Source organism: Caenorhabditis remanei, chromosome II (genome assembly GCF_010183535.1).
Source record: "Caenorhabditis remanei strain PX506 chromosome II, whole genome shotgun sequence".
Lineage (NCBI taxonomy): Eukaryota > Metazoa > Nematoda > Chromadorea > Rhabditida > Rhabditidae > Caenorhabditis > Caenorhabditis remanei.
In genome coordinates this window covers 15,809,394-15,831,758 of record NC_071329.1, presented here as the reverse complement: position 1 = coordinate 15,831,758, position 22,365 = coordinate 15,809,394, and the positions used below count along the sequence as shown (strand labels likewise).

General features: G+C 36.6%; 3 protein-coding genes across 3 annotated transcripts; 2 read left to right on the top strand and 1 right to left on the bottom strand.

The window, feature by feature from the left end:
• Window positions 1-359: 359 nt before the first annotated feature.
• On the top strand, window positions 360-9,697 carry GCK72_007228 (uncharacterized protein; the record flags this gene model as incomplete). The annotated part of the gene is made up of 8 exons (XM_053726051.1): window positions 360-627; window positions 1,176-1,606; window positions 1,655-1,811; window positions 4,718-4,803; window positions 5,219-5,614; window positions 6,667-6,792; window positions 7,683-8,035; window positions 9,211-9,697. 8 exons carry the CDS (start codon window positions 360-362, stop codon window positions 9,695-9,697), a joined length of 2,304 nt encoding a protein of 767 aa, XP_053590245.1.
• Window positions 9,698-11,279: 1,582 nt separating this feature from the next.
• GCK72_007227 (uncharacterized protein) lies at window positions 11,280-16,140 on the top strand (the record flags this gene model as incomplete). Its single annotated transcript, XM_003103773.2, has 6 exons — window positions 11,280-11,332; window positions 11,384-11,467; window positions 11,526-11,858; window positions 12,991-13,263; window positions 13,313-13,418; window positions 14,062-16,140. The coding sequence occupies 6 exons, from the start codon at window positions 11,280-11,282 to the stop codon at window positions 16,138-16,140; spliced, it is 2,928 nt and encodes a 975-aa protein (XP_003103821.2).
• Window positions 16,141-16,593: 453 nt separating this feature from the next.
• On the bottom strand, window positions 16,594-20,350 carry GCK72_007226 (uncharacterized protein; the record flags this gene model as incomplete). The annotated part of the gene is made up of 5 exons (XM_003103715.2): window positions 16,594-16,704; window positions 17,087-17,365; window positions 17,418-17,840; window positions 18,793-19,326; window positions 20,291-20,350. 5 exons carry the CDS (start codon window positions 20,348-20,350, stop codon window positions 16,594-16,596), a joined length of 1,407 nt encoding a protein of 468 aa, XP_003103763.2.
• Window positions 20,351-22,365: the final 2,015 nt, after the last annotated feature.

Sequence of the window (22,365 nt, the reverse complement as noted above, 5' to 3'; positions counted from 1 at the left end):
TTGATAGCCTTTTGAAAGATGACAGCCGGGTGGCTACAGTATAACATGCCGATGTTGTACCCACTTTTAACGTCATCTGGCGGATGGTCGGTCCAATATTTGTCTTGTATCGACTGCCAAATAGGCCCAAAAGGGGAAGAACACAGGTAGTTGGCGTGCGGTCCGCATTCCGATTCAGTCTTATACCAGAGGACGTATATTGAGTGTCGTGTGGGAAGTATCTTTCTTCAGAGGCAATCGATCAGTTTTTACCGTATTCCTCTTCATCGTTTTCTTCCAGTATAAATTGTGAGATTTTCCTTCTCTGATTCTCTCAAATGTTTCTTTTTTCAGTCACATAATTTACTGTGGAACAAATAATGGTTCAACAAATTTCAATGGAGAATTTGTGCACGGAAATCCAGGAAAAACTGGTTGATGATTCTACAAAGTGTCCGACCAGTTCCCCTCTTCAGAAGGGGTCATCTGAGGAGGCTGAAAATCATTTTTCAGTGTATAATGTAGATTTTTCTTCTCCGGCGGACACCTGGAATATAGGGGAGGTAGGGGAAGAAGAGGAAAGATCGACGGAAGATGAAGAATCTGTTGGAGGGGAATTAGAGTTAAAAATGATGGAACACTGGCTTGGTAAGTTTTCTTTCAAAACTTAGAAGAGTGATTTACAGTACGGACCAGGAAGATGGCCGCATTTGCAGTATTAAGTTGAAATAAATCGATTTTTTGAGTGTAAGACGGTTTCCCTGATAGTCTCACAATATCGATTGTTTATGGAATGCATAGATCACAAGTAGAGCTTCATTTTTGTTGTTGACAACTTTTTTGTGCGGACACTCCCTAGAGAGTTATGGTCATTTTAAGATAACATCTCAAAAACCGTGCTATTTTGCACGGGTCGCTTTGAGAGAGAAATTACTGTGTCGATATGTAACTTGCTAGAGACCGCCCGTGCAAAAAAGTTGTCAAAAACAGAAATGAAGCTCTACTTTTGATCAACGCATTCCATAAAAATTTGACATCGGACGGTTATCAATGAGGCCTTTGAGACGGGTTCCTTTTCTAAATCATAAAATTTTTATCAGAGTTCTCATGGGTTTAGTTTTCAGAAAAATTCTGGAAAGAACACAATAGTGATTCTGCACCCACAATTATGATCTCCTAACATTAAAATTTTTCAGAGTGGACCAACGTTCTCCACAATCCGGGATTCGAGACCATTGAAGATGATGTTTTTGCCTCAAATGATGCAAAAGATGTCAATGAAGCTGAAGATCTCAAATTATTGGCAGGCCATGAAGTTCCTCAAGATGTCGCAAAAATAAAAGAGAACCATGGATCTATTGAAATCAACGAAGGAACGATGGCTCCAAAGTCTACTTTGATCGGAGAAACTGGGATTTGCGGACCCTCGGATGATGATTCTGATGAGAAGCAAAGTGATTTGATGATTTCTACAGAAGTAGCAATCCAAACTTCTCCTGTTCCGAAGGCAAAGAAGCGTCAAGGAGATAGCTTGGATGATGGAGAGATTTCAAAAGTTCGAAGAATCAGTGATTCGAGCGATCCCACTGATTACTGCTTCAAGTCGGTGTTGGAGAGACGCGCGGTGGTGAGTTTTTGAAACTTCACTTCCCAACTGATTCATTCCGTTTTCCAGAAACTCGTACCAGGAACAAGCCTGGAAAATGCACTGGAGATTGCGAGGAGACGAGCAACAGCGCGGATCGGCAAAGCGATGAAGCGCAGTTACGAGTACAACGCGCAGAATAGAATGATGAAAGAATTTGAATCGGAGAATCCATGGACGGGACATGGTGGGTGGACAAATGATGTGCACTTCGAATTTTGATAATTTGCGGGTATTTTTTTCCATTTTCACCACCTTCACCATCCCATATTCTATCAAGTAGTCATTCCCTTAAAATTGTGTTCATATTTTTTCTTCCACTTTTCTCTTTTTTCTTCTTTAAAAAAAACTCAAATGTGAATGTTCAAGTTTCCCAAAAAACGTTGATCTTCGAGTGGTATTTCCTGTTAAATGTTTGTAAACCGTCTATTTATTATGTTTTCGAAACATCATGGTGGGGAACATCAATTGTACCCTTAAGTATCATGAAATCGAGTGCACACCCAAATAAATAAATATTTTTAATTAAAACATTGTTTTTATTGTTTCTACTCCATTTGTCTTGAAGAGAACCTCCAGGAGATTTATAATTTTTTGAAAGTACCGTAAAAATTGTATTTGAGGTGCATGCAACTCTATTATTCAAAGGGTCAACTCTATCGGAAGGGCAATTCAAATAGAGGGTGCACCTCTATTTTTCGTCAACGAATTCGCCCGACCTCGATACCCAACTATCTTTTGAATTTGTTTGACTTCATTAGTTTTTTATGCCGAATTCATCGAACTTTTACGTAAAAAAACGGAGAAAATCCTGAATTTCTATAGCAAACTACGTTTTTGGCAAGAAAAATGCTGAAATAGTAATGTGAGAGAACAGTTCGGAGTCAGTTAATGATTATATTAGAGAAAAGTGTAAATCGGTGGAGGGCAACTGTATTAGAGGGGCACCTCAATTAGAGGGTGCAACTCTATTGTTCAAAAAGTCCGTCGGAGGGCGCCACTATTAGAAGGGCACTTCATATAAAGGGGCACCTCAAATACAGTTTTTACGGTATCTTATGTGCATCTACATTATGCGGCTTACAGTACCGCTCAAAAGGTGATCAACTTTGGCTGTTTTCAGTTGAAAATGACTAAATTTGACAGTGTATTTATGTGTTACCTGGCTGTCCGGTAAACTCAGTGTTGCAAGGGTTGGACAGAGCCAAAATAACACATAATTTTTGTAGTTAACGATGTTTTGTAGGGACACTATCATGGAAGTTACAGGTTGTGAAAGTAGTTTCTCCCTAAAACCGACTTAGCGAAATTTTGAAGCTATTAACTTTGACAGCCTCTAACTTTCAAGATAGTGTCCCTACAAAAAAATGGTCAACTACAAAAATGATGTACTATTTTTGCTCTGTTCAACCCATGCAAAATAAAATTCGCCGGACAATCAAATGACTCCAGAATACACTACCAAGTTTAGTCATTTTCCACTGAAAACAGCCAAATTTGATAACCTTTCGGTACTGTACATCTACAGTATGCAGCTTATATTAGTGATACGGACAGTCTAGAAAACAAGCTAACATTATATTTGGATCCATATTCTTTAAGACATTTTTCGCATTCTGATACGACAGGATCCATATCATCTTCAATGTTAACTATTTTCTGAAAAGGATTTTAATGAATTTTTAAAAACCAAACAGAGACTGAATACCTTGTAGCACAAACTAAGTTTCTGAACTATTCAAGAATACTAGAAAGAATCAACGAAAGAACATGATTCCAAATGAGAATAATCAATAAGAGATCTACATAGAATGGCCAAAGAAAGATATGCAATGAGAGTGCAGGTGTACAGAGATGGCTCCATTTAGTCATCCTCTTCTCTCTGTTTCTCCATTTCTTATACTTTACCTTTCATATTCTACCTTCTCGGCAGTTTTCTAAAATTTTCGTTTTTTTTCTGTTTGCTTCTCGTTTATCTAAGTTTTATTATTCTTGGCAGAGTGTCCTAATCGGTTAGATTCGTTCCTCATGAGGTCATAAGAAGACAAAAAGTAATAAAACCAACAGAAATATGAGATTCGTAGATTCTCAAGTTCACATTATTCCCCAATTTCCGTTGCGTTTTTATATTTTGCTCTGTTTATAGACCAGATTTTGAAGAAAAACAAAAATACCCATTTTTACACCAGAAATTTCTGTAAAAAAGATTTGGAGAGATATTAGCACGGCACCCTTCTTCCAACTGCGCTCCACCGAAATGACCTTGAAAAATCTCTCTTTTTCTCTGAGTCTCTCAATTTCGCACACATTTTTCTTCGGTTTCGGTAGAGCGCGATTGTAAGAAGCGTGCTGTGCCAATAGATCTTTTTGTTAACATATTCAAATGTAACCCAGTTCCTCTCGGCTTCTACAGTATCCTAGATACTACAGTACACAGAGGAAGATTTTGTCGGTACCACCACGAAACTACAGCAAGCCGAGTAAAAGTTTGTCGGTCACTATTCATTCAACCTTCATTCAATTTTTGCTAAAATTTCCTTTAATTTTAATGTTGTCTAGTACACTTCCTGTCCACCTTAATTAGTATTCATTCGATAAGAAAAATGCCAAAAAACCAAAAAAATCAATGCAATACTTCCATAGTTACGATTAAAACAAAAGAATTTGATTTCCGGAGCGCACCCTAGGCACGCCAGACTATTTATTTTGTTACTTATCTCAGTTGTTTCTTTCGTGGGACCCCCCATCGACCTCCAACACACCACATCTTTCTCTTTTTTGCCATTTTTCTCCTCTCCGTTTCTCTCGATGTGTCTGCGTCTCTCACCCCCAGCACACTCTCTCGCCTTCTTTTTTCTCATTGTGGTTTCGTATTTTTCTCCGAAAAATAAAGATTTTCGTCGGTTTTGAACGTAGATTTTGTGTAATTTTGGGGAAAAATTGAAATTTTGAAGCACTTCCTTCGCACCAAATCTGGTCTTTGATTATGGTTTATTGTTTTTTTAAGAATTTTTTTGCATTTTTTTATCTCCCGTAAATAAATCAATTTTGCATTTTTTTTCAATTTTTTGTCAAATAATTATTTAAATCCAGAAGCCACGTTTCAAATGAATTCTGACGACGAAATCGAATTCGATGCCAGCGAATCGGAGCCAGAAATTGACGAAGTCAAGTATCAGGTGAGAATTTTCGAGCGGGAGTGGAGAATCGATGAGAAAATCGTAATTTTCAGCAAAAAATAGCCAAAAAACCAGTGAAAATTCGTTATTTTTGTCAAAAAAAGTGGGTTTTCGGCTATTTTTCATCGATTTTAATTTTATTTTCAGCATTTTATACAGTGCTTAACACAAGTATAAGGCCACCCCTGAAATTGGGTTTATTGTGTCAGTGGAACGTTTCTGGTCAAAACTGATAACGGAATGGGATTCCTCATCCAAAAATACCCCTAGGAAAAGATTTTCATATTTTTGAAAAAACGCGCCGACGGCGCCCCAGTTGGATTTGAAAACCCCCGAAAATCATCAAATCGATGTTACAATCACGATTTCTAATTCAAAAAAAAACTTGAAAATCCATTCCATTTCATTCTTTCAGTCGCTCACACGAGATGCGTTGGCCGCCGAGATGAACGAAGCCATCGAAGAGGTGGAGTCAGTGATTCAAGTGCCACCAGGCACCTGTCGAATTCTGCTCCACAAATACAAATGGAATAAGGACTCCCTACTGGAGAGATTCTACGAGAAATCGGACACCAACGAGTTTCTCATCGATTCTCAAGTCATTCCGAAAGTCAAGAAGACATTCGATTCGAAGAATGAAGAGGCCGAATGTGAGATCTGCTGTGATTTGGTGGAATTGACTGGGCTGGCATGCAATCATCGAGCATGTAATAACTGTTGGACAATGTATATAATGGATAAAATCAAGGATGGACAGAGTGAAATCGAGTGTATGGCATCGGACTGCAAGCTGTTGATGGAGGACGAAAAGGTTTGTGTTTTACGATATTTTTTGTTGTCAATTTTCATAATTTTTTACTAGTTTTCCTTCGTAACTTCTCTGAAATTGCTGAAAAAATAGCATTTTAACGACACCTGGATTATCAGTAAAACGCATTTGTCAGATTTCAGGTGATTTTATTCAGAAAATCCAAAATTTCTGATGATTTTTATCAGCTGGAAGTCTGTAACCCGATTTTCAATCTTTTCGACTATAAATCGTTCATTTTTCGTTCAAAATTGGTGATTTCTAGTGGATTTCAATCGAAATTTCTCAAAAATTAAGGATTTTCAGAGTTTTTCGACTAAAAATCGTTATTTTTTTAATTCAAAATAGGTATTTCTCGTGGATTTAAAGCAAAAATTCTTAAAAATGAAAGATTTTCAGAGTTTTTCGACTGGAAATTGTCAATTTTCATCATTTTTCACTAGTTTTCCTTTGTAACTTCTCTGAAATTGCTGGCTGAAAAACGAGGTCTGGCGTACCTCTGGCGCCTTTTTGATTAACATTATTTTATGTGTCCACAGCTCACATGAGACTTCAGAAATGGTATCTGGCGCACCTATGACGCATTTTCAGCCAGAATTTGGACAGAACACGCTAAACGCACGCCAGCTCTCAATTTTGCTGTTTTTAGAGCTGAAAATGGCGGATTTTGTCTTAAAAAATGCAATTTTTCAAGGTTTTGGTTTGAAAAATCGCATGATCGAAGAAAACTGGTAAATTTTTCAGCGTTTTCAATTCAAAATTTCTCATTTTCAACTGTTTTCGATTAATTTCTCATATTATAGGTGTCCAGATTCCAATAGTATCATATCTCACCAAAATCTGGCGCGCCTTCGCCGCTTTCTGCGTGTCTTCGTATTCTAATGCCCAGAATTTCGTAGAATGAGAGAAACTGGAGCGCCTTTGACGCTTTTTCCAATTCGTATCATCTGTTCAACCGGAAAAAATTGGTTTAAAATGATTGAAATAGTCCGATTTTCATAATTTTTTACTGAAAATTGCTCATTTTTCATTTAAAATTCATTCAAATTTTCCAGATTCTTGAATACATCACCGATAAGGAAGCCATCACGAAATACCGGGATTTAGTCGTCGATAGCTACGTTGAGATCAATAATCTTCTGTGTTGGTGTCCGAATGCAAAATGTGGAAAGGCTATTCGGGTGAGTATACCACACTGCACGGTGTCTCCAACAACACTGCGAAAAAGAACTGCAAAAAACGTGAAGCCGATTTTTTCAGGTTTTCAGACGTCGCAATGGATGAAATTCTCTATCTTTTGAGTTAGAAAACGTGAATTTTGGTCAAAAATTGACTTTTTTGATACAGAAAAACGGATTTTCAGAAATTTCAGCCAATATTTGTTTTAAAAATTGAAACAATTTCAAAGCATTCTCAAGTACATTATGTGCAACTTTTATTAGAAAATGTTTTCTGCTAAAAAAGTTAAACTCATTTTTCCAAAAAAGTCAGTTTTTGACCGAAATTATTCGCATTTTCTGGCTCATTCAGTGAATAATTTAATTTTCCATATTTGTGGGACCTTCTTTCATCCATTTCGAAGTCTGAAAACCTAAAAATACTGCATTTTGAGTGCAAAAATTAAAAATTCCCATTTCTTGCAGTTCTTTTTCATTGTGACCTTGTACGGAATGACATTTTTCGATTTCCGGAATCCGGAACCGGAATGAGGTTTTACATTTTCCGGAATACGGAATCCGGAACCGGAATGACGAAAAAACCCGGAATTCCGGAATTCGGAATGATTCGATACATTTTCAAGGCCAAGTCATTTTTGCCAGTGTTTTTAATGATAAAACGAAGTTTAAAACTACTTTCGAGGATCAAAACCGAAAAAGAAGTACTTTAGTTGTCTTTTAAACTCAAATAATTTTTAAAATTTCAACTTCTGGATTCCGGAAAAAGGAAACTCGGAAAACCGGAATCCGGAACCGGAATGTCAAAAACCCCCAAAATTCCGGAATTTCGGAATCCGGATTCCGGACAACTCTGGTGACCACTGTTTTATAAAAGTTATAACTTCATTTTCCAGGTGAAAGTCAACGAGCCCCAACTAGTCGTCTGTGACTGTGGCACCCAATGTTGTTTCTCGTGCACCGAGGAATACCACGACCCCGTCGGATGTCGACATCTCAAAATGTGGAATAAGAAGGCTCAAGAAATGAAGGATCGAAAGCATAATGGAGAGGGATACGGTGCCGATAAGGAGACATTCACATGGCTTATGTCAAACACGAGAGACTGTCCGAAGTGTTTAGTGTCGATTGAGAAGAATGGGGGATGCAATTATATGTTGTGCAAAAATCCAAAGTGCAGATTCCAATTCTGCTGGATTTGTATGAATGCGTGGTCGGTGCACTCGAATGCTTGGTATAAATGTAACAGGTGAGTTTTCCAACTTCTCTGAAATTGATGGCGTACCTCTGCCGCGTTTTGTGTATCCTGGCGTACCTATGACGCAGCATTTTCAGCCAGAACTCGGGCAGAACACGCCAAAGGTACGCCAGCTCCCAATTTTGCGGTTTTTAGAGCTGAAAATCATGAAATATGGTAAAAATCGGTTGAAAAAAGAGGATTTTGTCTGGAAATATCCAATTTTTCAAGGTTTTGGTATGAAAATCATCAGAAACCCCTACTTTATCTCAATTTTCAGCGTTTTTGACTGAAAATTTCTCATTTTCACTCGTATTTTCACGGATGGCTGAGTTAGAATGCCTTTTTTGGCCATTTTCGCGTTTTAGACACATTTTCCCGACCTTTCAGTTGGAAGAAAAATACACTTAAAACGGACTGAAAATGCTCAAAAATTGGGTAAAATCGGACGAAATTGGCCGAAAACTGTTTTCATCAGATTTAGACTTAATTTCACTGATTTCCGGTGGAATTTCAGCCGAATTTCAGCGTGATCAGACTCTGATTAGGTTAGGTTGGAAATCGTCTGGAAATCATCTGGAAATCACCATCTTCTGTTCATTTTTCTATCCGATTTTTGTTTTTCCAGTTGTTTTGAGGTGAAAACTGACTAATTTTCAATCTTTTCGAGATATCTTGCAACCAGGACGTTTCACAACCACTCATTCCGCAACTATACCGTTTCGAAACCGAGCAGACATCGTAGTTTTATAAATTGAGCTAACTCGCTTGAAACAGAATATTATGACCTGAAAAGTATACTAAAATGTAGATCTCGGCGAGTTCTATGTCTGTGACCTGCTACGGGTATCGTTGGACCTGGAAAGTGCCAAAAAGGCATTCTAGCCCCCCTCAACGATTCGCTATCGATCCGTAGTAGGCCACAGACATAGAACTCGCCGAGATCTACATTTTAGTATATTTTTCAGCTCGTATGATTGCGTTTTAAGCGAGTTAGCTCAATATATATAAACTAGGATGTCTGCTCGAAACGGTATAGTTACGGAATGAGTGGTTGTGAAACGTCCTGGTGGCGAAAGGACTCAAAAAGACTGAATATTAGTCAGTTTTCACCTCAGAACAACTGGAAAAACGGATTTTTAGCGCTAAACTATGAAAGTCGGTTCTAATCTTGATTTATCTTTCAGTTATGATGAGGAAGCCGACAAAAAACGTGAAGCTTCTCGTGCCGATCTCCATCGATTTCTCTTCTACTACACTCGCTACTTCAACCATAAACGTAGTTTGGATTTGGAGCAGAAGCTACGCATCATCGTCCGCACAAAGATGGAGGAGCTCGAGAGAAAACAGATGCGATGGATCGAAGTTCAATTCCTGGAGACTGCTGTTGGGGTCCTCTCGAAGTGTCGAAAGACTCTCCTCCTCACTTATATCTTCGCGTATTACCTTAAAAAAGATAACAATACGGCGATTTTCGAGGGAAATCAGAAGGACTTGGAGATGGCCACCGAGCAGCTCTCCGGATTCTTGGAAAGGGACTTGGAGCAGGAGGATTTGACTGCGTTGAGACTCAAGGTACAAGACAAGTGTCGGTACGTCGAGCATCGTCGAAAAATCCTGCTGGATCACTGCTCGGAGGGATACGAACAGGACTTTTGGGAGTTTAGCGAATAATTTTAATTTAATTGTTCTTTCTAATTCCAATTTCAACCCGCCATCTCATTTCTGTTTAAAAATAGGGTTCTGGAATGTTTTCGCTCGAAACATTCCTTAACTCATATCATTCCCTCCATAATGTTGTCGAATACTCTATTTCTGTTTGATTAAATCAAAAATAATAAATAATTGCAAATTTATCGTCAGTAGAATTTCCAGAAAGTTATCTGAGAAAATAATATAATTATTCTGGAAGCAATTTTCAGGTTTCGACCGATTCCGTTGGACCTGATACAGATAGAATCATGATTGAAGGAGAGAGCTCGGTCATCATCAGCAACGACTCTCCCCTTTTTTTAGATAAAAAGTTTAAAGTCAAATTCAACTGGTGCGCCGTCGGCGCGTTTTTTAAAAAAGATCAAATATTGATTTTAAGTCATTTATTATCGGATGTCGAGCTGTTTTTACAATGTTTCGATGTTTCTGACATAAAAAGTGGGTTTTCGGCTATTTTTCATCAATTTTATTATAATTTTTCGATTTTCTCGTTAAAAATCAAAGTTCTACGGCATTTCATGTTGATTCTAACCGAAAATATCAATTTCTAGAAATTTAAAATTGCAAGAGTCGAATTTTTGACAATTTTTAGATTCAGTGCACTCAAAAATGCATTTCCGATTATTCTATGACATTTTCAGGCGAGATTTTAACATGATTTGATATTTTTCGGAGAGTTTTCAAATCCAAATGGGGCGCCGTCGGCGCGTTTTTTAAAAAGTTTATTTTTAAATTTCGGCTAGTTTTCATCGATTTTCTTGTTAAAACTCAAAGTTCTACGGTATTTTATGCTGATTTCTAACTCTTTCTCGCTGAATTTCTTGCTCCGTGAATCGAAAAAACCAGCGAAAAAATATTTTTCGCTGCCCAAGAATAGGCTCATCAGGCTAATACATCGGAAAGTTGAAAGGATCTAAAAATAATCAATTTTACGCTGAAATTGACAAAAAAATCGAATTCTACACTAAAAATGACAAAATGTCAGTTGAAATTGGAATTTTTGCTCGAAAATGGTCTCCGTGGACTCAAAATATGTTGAAAATTAGCTGAAAATGGATGAAAATGTCCAAAATCACTGTTTTTCAGAAAAATTTGTTCAAACTGAGCAATTCTGGGCTGAAATTCACCAGATTTCTCATTTTTAGCTCTAGAAATTGATTTTAAAGAGCCAACTCCTCTTCTTTTCGTTGAAAATTGTGCATAACAGACGTTTCATCGGTTTCGGGCGTAGAAACGTCTATAACGTTAAATATTCTAACCAACGGCAATATGAGAGCATAGCTGAATGTTAGAGGATTAAAATAAAGTAAAAATAGTTCAGAAATATTGCTAAAACAGTTGGAAACTGAGTCGAATAAATGAAAAAAAAATTAATTTTTCTCCCAGTGTCCGCAATTTGACGTGGTGGTGATTGCGTCCAGTGCACACAATCTGACGACATTTAGCTGTTTTTAATATTTTTGACTCTATTTTTTTGTCCATTTTCCGTATTAAAATTTCACTTATATACGATAAATTAATGAAAATGCTTATTACAGGTACTATGCAATCAGCGCAATGTTCCTCAAATTCCATGAGTCTTCAAAATGACTTAATGTATGTGATAATCTCCTGTTTTCTTTTTGAAAACATTATTTTTCATTTCAGAATGTCATGGCCAACCGCCCAAACAAGAGAACACCCGGAATTATTGAGAAGTCAACCGAAAATTGAGTTACCGCAGTGTTCAAGGTAATTTTAATTTATAATTTAAACATTTCCAAAAAATATTTGAAAACTTTCTTTTCAGTGATTCGGATCCACTATTCACCGAATTGTTGTCAAACTTCTTGATAAGTGAAGGAATTCCATTGGAAGTCTCAAGAGATTCAACATTTCAAGACCTCATCAGTCATTTCAATCCGAAATGTATAATTCCGACTGAAAATTCGATGACGGAATACGTGGAGAAACACTATGTGAAGCCATTAATTCATTATCCGAAGACTATTGGACCAATTAGTGTGACAATCGATATTTACGGCGATTTGAATGAGAAATTTCTCGTTTTTTCAATTCATTATTTTGAGGATATTTATGAAAGAAAGAACGCTGTCTATTTGAAGAAAATATCAAATAATCGGTGAGTTTTCTTCTAATTTTCTTTATAAATGAGCCAATCTCCGAAAAAGAACTGCAAGGAAACTTTTGATCTACCTTCACAAGCTAAATTTTTGAAAAAATTGCAGGTCTACAACTTTATTTCTTTAATTTTCAGCGTGAAGCTTAAAGTAAGAAAATTTCAATTTTAGAATTATTCTAAATACATTATCCACCTATTCAATGCAAGAAAAACCTTGGTTTCAGATATTATTTCAGTTCGGAATGACAATTTTTCATTTTGATTTCGGAAATATCTATGAGATTTTGTATTTCTCAACAATATCAAACGAGTGATAGCTCCAAACATGTTCCAGAGATTTGTACACATTTCTGATGGACGGGTTTTCCATTTTGCTGATCAGTTTCCGAGAAATCGATCAAATTTCAAAAAAAAAGTTTTTTTTGTTATTTTCTCGAATACTTATGAGCAAATTGCAAAAACCGTTCATAGAAATGTGTAAAAACTTCTAGAGCATGTTTTGAGCTATCATTCGTTTGATAATGATGAGAAATAAAAAAATCCCATAGATATTTACGAAATGAAAAATGAAAAATTGCCATTTCGACTTGAAATAATATCTGAAACCAGGATTTTTTGGATTGAATGGGTGAATTATGTACTCAGAATAATTCTAAAACTGAACTTTTCTCAGTCCCAACCAGGGCTGTGCGAAAAACTTTTTCCGAAAAAATTTCGAAAAATCTGTACCGAAAAATCGAAAAAAAACAACGTTTTATCCGAAAATTTTTGACCGAAAAAACCGAAAAATTAAAATTAAAAAAAGGTTTAGGGAATCTGTCTGAAAAAATGAGTTTTTCGAAGACAAAAATCTTGAATTTGTATGAAAACTGTGAGTATTTCAAGGACAAACCCCCAGAAACCTGTTTTTGAGTACAAAATTAGGAAAAAAATTTCAGGAAAAATTGAAAAATCACAATTTTTGTTACTTAATTTTTCGAGCGGTTTTTTCGAGAAGTATCCGAAAATTTTAGACCGAAAAATTTTTCGCGATCAAAGGTTTCCGCAGTTCTTTTTCGGATTCTGGGAGACTACGATGGGCGAAATCGACGCAACCATCCTCAACCACATTAATTATTCCTTTCATTTCCAGAATTAACACTCTCAACACAATCTGCCGTTCAGTGAACAACTACTCTTTTCGAGATGTGAAATTCACTAATTTAGTCGGTTCGAATCAAGAAATCCTCGGAATGAATGGGTCTAGAGAACTTGTGAATCAATTTCATATCTGTTTCTATCGAAAAATGTCAAAATTTGTGAAAAACTTGCTGGGAATTAACATTTTTTCACACGGATTGGATTTATTGAGACGATTTATTCGATTTATAAAAGGAAATCCGGATTTATATCGCATGTTTGAAAAGTACGTTGGATTTTCTGTTATTTCATCTATTAGTTTTCTCTTTTTCCAGTTTCCAATCCGCGAGAAATCAAGATTCAAAAGAACCAAACCTGCCATCAATGGACAATGATTCGTGGGAAGTTACATACATTTTTCTAACAAAATGCCTTCTCCTCGTTAGTTTTTTCAAAATTTTTCGGTCCCACACATCGAAAAAGAACTGCAAGAAGCCAATTTTTCACGTTTTAATTCATTTTTTTCATTTTTTGCATTAAAAATACAGTATTTTCAGGTTTTCAGACGTCGCAATTCATGAAAAAAGTGTTGCATCCATCAGAATTGAGTATAATTGAATTCTCTATCGAATGAGCCAAAAAAACATGGATTTTGGGAAAAAAAAAGACTTTTTTGATATTTGAACTTTGACCAAAAATTTGACCAAAATTCAGAAAACATTTTCTAATACAATTTGCACATAATGTACTTGAGAATGCTCTGAAACTGTTCAAATTTTTAGAAAAATAAATATTGGCTGAAATTTCTGAAAATCTCATTTTTCTGAAAATAGGTTTTTCTGTATCAAAAAAGTCAATTTCTTACCAAAATTCACGTTTTTTGGCTCATTTGATAGAGAATTTAATTTTACTCAGTTCTGATGGATGGGACACTTTTTTCATAAATTGCGACGTCTGAAAATCTGAAAATACTGGATTTTTAGTGCAAAAAATTAAAGAATCCACGTTTCTTGCAGTTCTTTTTCGCAGTATGAGAGACAGTGAAGTTTCCAGTTTTTTTTGAATAAATTTTCAATTTTTTCAGCACGAATCATTCGTCGACTTCTGCGAACAATACAAAATTCGTCTATATATCACTAATATGGTCTTCAAACATCTGATTCATCTCCAACGTCTTCTTAGACAATGCGTCTACTACTGTAGATCGTTGAGTACTCCGAGTAGCTCTATCTCTCAAATTATACCAGCCATCGAGGGATTACGACGACTGATTGATAGAGAATTCCCATTTCAACAAAAGAAAGTTCTGGAATTGTTGGATTCATCGTTCGAGAACTATTCTAGAAATTGCTATGAAATAGCTGTTTTATTGGATCCATTATTCTCTTACACTGATATTTTCCCGGTGGAAAAGTGGAGAGATTTGGAGAATTTAGTCATCGAAGAGTTCGTCAAGACGAATTGGAAATGGACGGTACATTCTGGAATTCAGGATGCCACGATGATGAATTCGAGAGAGCGAATGACTTTTATTAGCTCGGAAATAGAAATCTATCGAGAATTTTCTATAAAAGAACGCCCTGAAGAATCCGATTGTCCATTTCTTTGGTGGGCGGAGCGTCAATCTCAATTCGAGTTTTTATCGGTGATGGCGAGAGAATACTTCTCGTGTCCAGCAGTGTCCATCGATGCATCTTTCTACTTTTCGGAAGGCGGAAAACTTTATAGATTATCCAAGATGTATTCAGGACAACAACTAGAACAAAGTCTGAATCTCGCCGGGTCTCATCAGGAATTCCGAGGAAAAGGAGCATCAGAAGACGATATTACCAACAGTATGATTGAGAAATTGGATGGGTTGACACGAAACTCGAAATCGAAAATACCATATTTTCAAACTATTCGAAAAGTCGTTTTGAAAAAACCAGTGGCACAACTAGATGTGAAGACATTCGATCCGGAAGAACCACCGAAAACTGCGCCAATTAAACGTAAACGCGCTCTACCGAATCCGGAAGAACCCAAACCTCCCCCACGTTCACATTGCACTATCTGTAAAGATTTAAAGCAATACGATTCACTTTGGTATTTCGGACGACCAATTGAACGACAAATTCTCATTCTTGGATACCTGTCTAGAGGATTTGATCTACAGGAAGATATAGCGAAAATAATGAGGAAAAAGGCGTTCAATGTATGTCCCTGTCATATTCGGGAGACTATCGAGGAGATTTATGAAAAGTTGGAGCTAAAAGTCCCGAAAGATCTCTATTCATGTTCGATGGAGCTATTCGAGAATATGTTTAATTCTGTAGCACATTTGAGTCCTGGAATGACGAAAGAAGAATTTCAAGAGGCGCTTTTTGAGTTCTTCGTCAAATATGAGGATGTAAGGGAAGAGCTGACGCGGCCCAAATTACCATGGAATAAAGTTGTGAAAGTAAATCAGGAAGACGAGCTCCTGGAGTCAGAAGGAACTTCTAGGCCAGACGAAGACGAAGTTGATCCATTGAGTGTAGACCTCAATTCCAAAACCACATACGATCTTTCTACCCCTAGAAATCGTCGATGTACAATCTGTAGGCTATTGAGAGGGCATGGTGATATTAAACCATTCCGAAAAGAAAGTGATCGACATCTGATTATTATCGGATGCCTCGTTGGAGAATCAATCAATATTCGACAAGCCGAGGCGCTTATGAAGAAAACCAATATATATGTATGCAACAGTCATATTGAGGAGACTCATAGAGAGATTTTGAAGAAATTGTGCTCGGAAGATCTGGATGCTGGATCGAAGGAGATGATGACTACTGTAACACTTTTGATGCCAGAGTTGAAAATATCAACTTTGAAACGAATGCTCAACGAGTTTCTGATTAAATTCAACTTTTTGATGAGCGAGGAGCAGAAATACGTTCCGAAACCACGACGAACTCAAAAAACTCAAAAATCAGCATCTAAGGAATCGGAAGAATCGGAAGAAAAAGACCAAAGTGAAGAAAACGATTCTCTAGATGAAGGCGGAGAAACTCCAGAATCTCCAGGAGAATCTTCAGAAGAATCCACGTCATCTGCGAAAAAAGAGAAAAAGAAGAAATCTAGAAAAAGAGGAACAGCACGAGTTTCGTCACGGAAACTGCGGAGAACGAGAAAGTATTAGCAGATCACCCTCTCTTCCAACTGCGCCCCACCGCAAACGAGAGAGTATCGGCGAGAGACGCAGAGTAATTTTTCGCGCCGACACTGCTTTTCACAGTTTTTGATCTATTCTCGCATTTTTTATAACAATTCACAAAAAACTTCTGAAAAATGGCGATAATAAACTTTGAAAATCAGTTTCGGCGCGAAAAATTACTCTGCGTCTCTCGCCGATACTCTCTCGTTTGCGGTGCAGCGAAAATGTAATAAAATGCTGGATAATATTTTGTTTTGGTTTCTTGATAACCATTTTGTCTTTTAATTTCAGAAACTTTCAAACATTTCGACTAGAAAAACCTTCATGGAAAAAAGGAAAAGAAATTGCAAAGAGCTGTGATGGGGGGCATGGAATGATGGCACTGATATTAAAAAATGAGAAAAATGATACAGAAAATTAGAAACCCGTGTAGTCCGATTAGTATGCAGCAGTCTCGTCGAACTTCCAGATATTTTGTTCGTATCCTTCGGCGCAGTGTTTCAGAAGGACTTGACGGCGATGTTCAACATATCGTGTTTTATCAAGGATCTGGAAAATGAAATTCTAGAATTATAAATTTCTCACTAGGGAAGGTCATGGAGTCAGTTCGGAGTTATGGGACGTAACCTATTACATTGGAAAGCTGAGAAATCGCTAATTCCAAATATATATTCAGTTTTTGCCCTCGAGGCCGGGTATTCAAGAAAAACGAGGTCAACGTTCTGGAAAATGAAAAATCTTTACCTTTCTGACACACGAAACATTTTTTTGCAATTTTTTTTGCAAAGTTTTTCTGGAATACCAAGCCTCGAGGGTAAAAACGGAATATATATTTGAAATCAGCGATTTCTCAGCTTTCCAATGATATAAGTCACATTCTATAACTCATTGACTCCATGACCTTCCCTAGTCAGGCTCACAAACTACTTACGCTCAGTTTCAAACTGTGAAAATCATTGTGAAACTCGACTTCCTGCTCCAAGAACCCAGACAAAGTCTCCGTTGCCATCTCAAGATCCCGTTGATTGGCTTCGAAGATAACGGCATGGTTGTCTCGTTTGAGATAGAACGCGAATGCGTACGTATTCATCAGGGTCCGTCGACAAGTTGAGAGGACTTGGACGGCTTGCTCGAGGAACTTGACCTCAACCCAAGTGATACGTCCAATCTTCTGGAGATCCTCCATTTTTACGGCGATTTTTTCTTGGAGCTGAAAAGAAAGAAGCTTATTAGATGTTAGAGAAGCCAAAGAAAGACTATACATTTTTCTCAAGCAACAAGCTTTGTCGGTGTCCTTCATGCCGATGGTAGTAGAAGAGGTAGCGATCGAGACTGACTCGAGATTTCTGTCTGAGGGCTGACTTTTCATCCTCGAAACTGTTGCATCCAGCACTTGCATGTCCTGACCAGGATCCCATGCACAACCAACAGAACTGGTAGTTACAGGATCGATTCCGGCATGTCATGTGGTTACAACCACCATTCTTCTCGATGATCACTTGACACTTTGGACATTCTTTCGTGTGGGCGAGGATCCAGTTGAACGTCTCGGCGTCATCACTGCATCTCTTCTGCCACTTTTTGAGAAGATGACAGTTGATTGGTTCATGCCAGTCTTGGCAGCAAGCGAAGCAGAAGTTGGCTCCGCAAGGGCAAGTGATGAGAGTGGGTTCGGTGGAGGTGGTCTGGAAGATTTCTTTGTGTCGATTTTCGGGATTCCTACAGTACCGTGCAGTAATTTGCACTTGGCCTTTTTCGGTGGAAATCCGAAAAACCTTCTTTCTTCTCCAAGTTTTCGTAATCTGGGGAAGAATAAAGAAGACTAAAAAGAGATTTTTTGATGTATTCTGTTCTACATGATAGTACTCCTTCAGAATCCACAACGTTTGATTCAAAATCTCTTCTTCTTCCTCGAATTTTGAGAAATCCGAAAAACCTTTTCTCTTCCCCGGATCCTTTCAATCCGGAGAAGAATAAAGAAGACTAAAAAGAGATTTTTTGATGTATTCTGTCTTCCATGATAGTACTGATTAAGATTTCTCAACTTTTGATTCAGAATCTATTCTTGAGTTTTGAGAAATCCAAAAATCCTTTCTTCTCCAAATTTTCAAAATCTGGGGAAGAAAAAATAATACTAAACAAGAGATTTTTGTTTTAAATGAATGAAATAGTGCTGATTCAGAATCTCTTCTTCTCCTTTGAATTTTGAAAATCCGAAAATCCTTTTTCTTCTCCGGATCCTTACAATCCGGAGAAGAAAAAAGAAGACTAAAAAAGAGATTTTTTTTAATGATAGTACTCAGAATCCACAACGTGTGATTCAGAATCTTTTTTTATTCCCCAGATTTTTGAAAATCCCAAAATTCCTTTCTCTTCTCCGAATTTCAAAAATCTGGGGAAGAAAAAAGAAAATTAAAAAAGAGATTTTTTAATGTATTCTGTCTTACATGATAGTACTGATTTAGATTCCTCAACTTTTGATTTAGAATCTCCTTTTCTTTTCCGGATTTTGAGAAATCCGAAAATTCTTTTTTCTTCCCCAAGTTTTCAAAATTTGGGGAAGAAAAAAGAAGAACGAGAAATAGTTCAAAATTTCTTTTTCCTAATTTTCAAAAAAAAAAAATTCGACCAACTTACTTTTACAGCCAACCCACAATCCACTCCTGGACACCACTTCAAATATTGATTTGCGGCGACATAGCTGTTGATCGTCAGCCTTTCGTACATCGCCATCACCGTCGAATCCGTGATGTAACACATCACTTTTTCATCCTCGATCAGCAATTTACAATTTGAATCCATGCATTCGATTTCGCATTGCCTTCCTTCCACAATCTTCTCCGTTAAATACGATTTCCAGCAGTCGAAGCAAGCCTTATGATTGCAAGCGAGTCCCGAGAGCTTCTCCGTGAGCTCACAACAAATCTCGCATTCTTGTGGAATGTTGGGGACAGCTGGGAATGGAGTTGGAGAGTGTTTCGGTATGACTTGAGCGTCAATCAGGAAGGCGGTGGTGTCCGGATGCTCATAGAACTTATCGAAGAGCGAGTCCTTGTTCCATTTGTATTTGTGAAGAAGGATTCGACACACTCCGGTTTTGATTTCCAGCACGGATTGGACGTCAGCAATCATTTCTTTCATTTCAGATTCGAGTGTGGAAGGGGGAAGGAACTGAAAATAAAAAGAGATGGATTACTGTAGTCTGTTGGATTTCCAGGTGTACGGATTGCCTTTTTTGTGATTCAGGATCCGAAAAAACTAAAAGAAAGCATAATTGTCAAGGCCCGGCTTCAAAAAATGACCCTTTTTTCCAATTTTTTTCGAAATTTTTTCAATTTTTCATTGAAAATGTGACCATTTTTGACTATTTTTTCAGAATTTATTCTAATTCTGAATGATAGTCGAAAATTTGCCTTTTTCGCGAAAAATTTTTTTAAATTTTTAAAAAATTTCAAAATTTGACTTTCGCGCCAATTTGCCCGGGCCGGGCCTTGACAACTATGAAAAAAGTGCTTTTGAGCCTGAAAACTCAATTTTCGGCTCATAATTTTCTTAGAATTCTGAAAAATCTAGTTTTTTTCAAAAAATATCCATAATTTTCAAGGTCCGGATACTTGGTACCAAATCTCAAATTTCAAAATTTTTGAATTTTTTCGCCGAAAATGTCAAATTTTCGACAATCCTTCAGAATAAGAAGAAATTCAGATAAATCATAAAAAATTTTACATTTTCGATGAAAAATTCAAAAAAAAAATTTTTTAAAGAAAAGAATTGGTTCATTTTTGAAGTCGGGCATTGATAAGTATAAATTTTTCAGCTTTTTTAAAATTAATTTTCAAAAAAAACCTAGTTTTCAGCAAATATTTTATTCAAACCAAGTTTTCTGGTGTCTTACTGTAGTTCTGAATTAATTCCCTTCCTACAACTACAGTAACCACATTTGAAGAATGTCCGGATTCAAAAGTGCTCATTTTTAACGAAATTTTTTGAAATTTTTCGAATTGTCAAAAACTAGAATTTTTTCAAAAAATTTCAACATTTTTTCAAAAGACATCTGGTTCTCAACATTTTAAGAATCTGTCTGTACATCCATCCGGATGTCCTCATATCCAGATGTCTACACAAAGATACTCACCTGAACACTGCTCTCATCCTCTTGTTCCTCGTTGTCACTGCTCTCGTAGTCTGAGTTCATTCTGAAAATGAAAATTTTGAAAAGTTCAAGGATTCCAGCGTAAAAATAGCGGAAAATCAGGGAAACGATCACGAAAAAAAGAGTTTTTTTTCAAAATATTCCCATAATTTATTGGAACCTTTTCAAATGACGTCATTCAACAAATTGCAGAGAAAAATGGAAAATTTCAGCAACATTTCAAAACTAAACAGGAAGGAAACCACTTTTTTCGAAATTGCTAACATCAGCAATCACTGATAACAAGTGTTTACAAAGTTTCGAAATATCTTATCATTATTGATAACTGGGGCGCCTTGGACGCGTGATTTTTACGTTGTAACAACTATTGGCTTACTGTAGGAGTACATTATCCCAAGTGTTCAAGCTTGCAGCCACGAAGTTCCGAAGTAAAGTTAATAGTAAAAAAAGAAGAAAAAACATAGTTGTCAAGGCCGGCACGGAAAATTGGCGCCAAATTCAAAAATTCGAATTTTAGATTTTTAAATTTTCGACTATCACTCAGAATTAGAAGAAATTCTGAAAAAGCATCAAAAATTGAAAAAGTTTCAAAAAAAAAGTTTCAAAAAATAGGATCATTTTTTGAAGCCGGGCCTTGACAACTATGAGAAAAAATGTTTGAAGATTCGAAAAATAGCAACAAAAAAAACTGATTAAAAATTAATTTAAAATTGTCCAAAACCAGAACAAATTGCTAGAATTGTGGAATGTTCAGAGAAAAAAAACCAATTTAACAGAAATGAGATTTATCTAGTTTTTTTTCCAAAAATCTAAATATAATCTTAACATTTACAAAAAATTGATTAATGTCAAAAAGTAACTCGATTTTTTTTCGAAAACCTAGTATTTTCTACTTCCAAATAATAAATACTATTCCATTTCCTTATATTATTTCTATCCTGCACTCAATAAAAGATCTCTGCCATCGAAAATAATATATGTGGTGGAAGAATGGCAATGTGTGCAGACACCCTGACGCCATCTTGCAGAGCAAGAAAAGTGCTCTCGGGAATAGTTGAAGGGATGAAGGAGTAAGAGCGATTATTACAATTTTGAGATTCAAAAGAAAAAAAGAATAAAAATTCTTTGGATTTAATTGAGGAGAAATGAGAGTTGTTACCAAATGAGCCATTTTTGCGATGGGAAATTTCTTATATATCGGGTTTTGCAGTGGAATGTTTGTTGAGATCTTCGATTTCCCTGAAAATAATTAAAAATGGATTCGGAAAAAGGATTGCAGGTTTCGACCGATTCCGTTGGACCTGACAAATTTATAAAAATCTATGATTTTCTACTAGAAAAGATTTCTACTGAAAGGGAGAGCTCGGTCATCATCAGCAACGACTCTCCCCTTTTTTCCAGAAAAAAATCGAAAAACATGGATTTCTTTAAATTAAAGATTCTATTGGACTACTATTATTCCGAATGAATGTTTAGAATTCAGAAGAATTTTCAAGTAAATTACCAGCTTTCACACGTTTTCCATAGTATCGTATCCAAGTCATCCGGTTATCCAGAACTGAAAGAAACATTTGTCATTTCCCTGGAATTGAATCGAAATTGAATCTAAATCGATCACATTTGTCAATCCTTTTTCAGAGTTTTCAAGCGCTAAACGCGTCGAAGGTACGCCAGAGTGTAGCTAGAGACTTCAGAAACCACATCTGGCGCACCTTAGACGCATATTCAACTAGAAAGTCAACCATTTTTCAGAATTTTCAAGCATGACACGCGCCGAAGGTGCACCAGTTACGGCTTTTAGTAGATTGTTCCAATTTTCTCAATAGTTTTCCCTTGTAACTTCTCTGAAATTGAAAATTCCTCGTTTATCATGTTTTCCGACTCCAATTAAGTGATTTCTCGTGAATTTCGGTTGAAAATTCTCAAAAATGAAGGATTTTTAGCGTTTTTGATCGAAAATTTCTCATTTTTCCGATTTTCCGACCCAAAATTGCACATTTCCATTGGAATTTCTCGATTGAAAGCCGAATAATCTGAAAAATTAGAGATTTTTCATG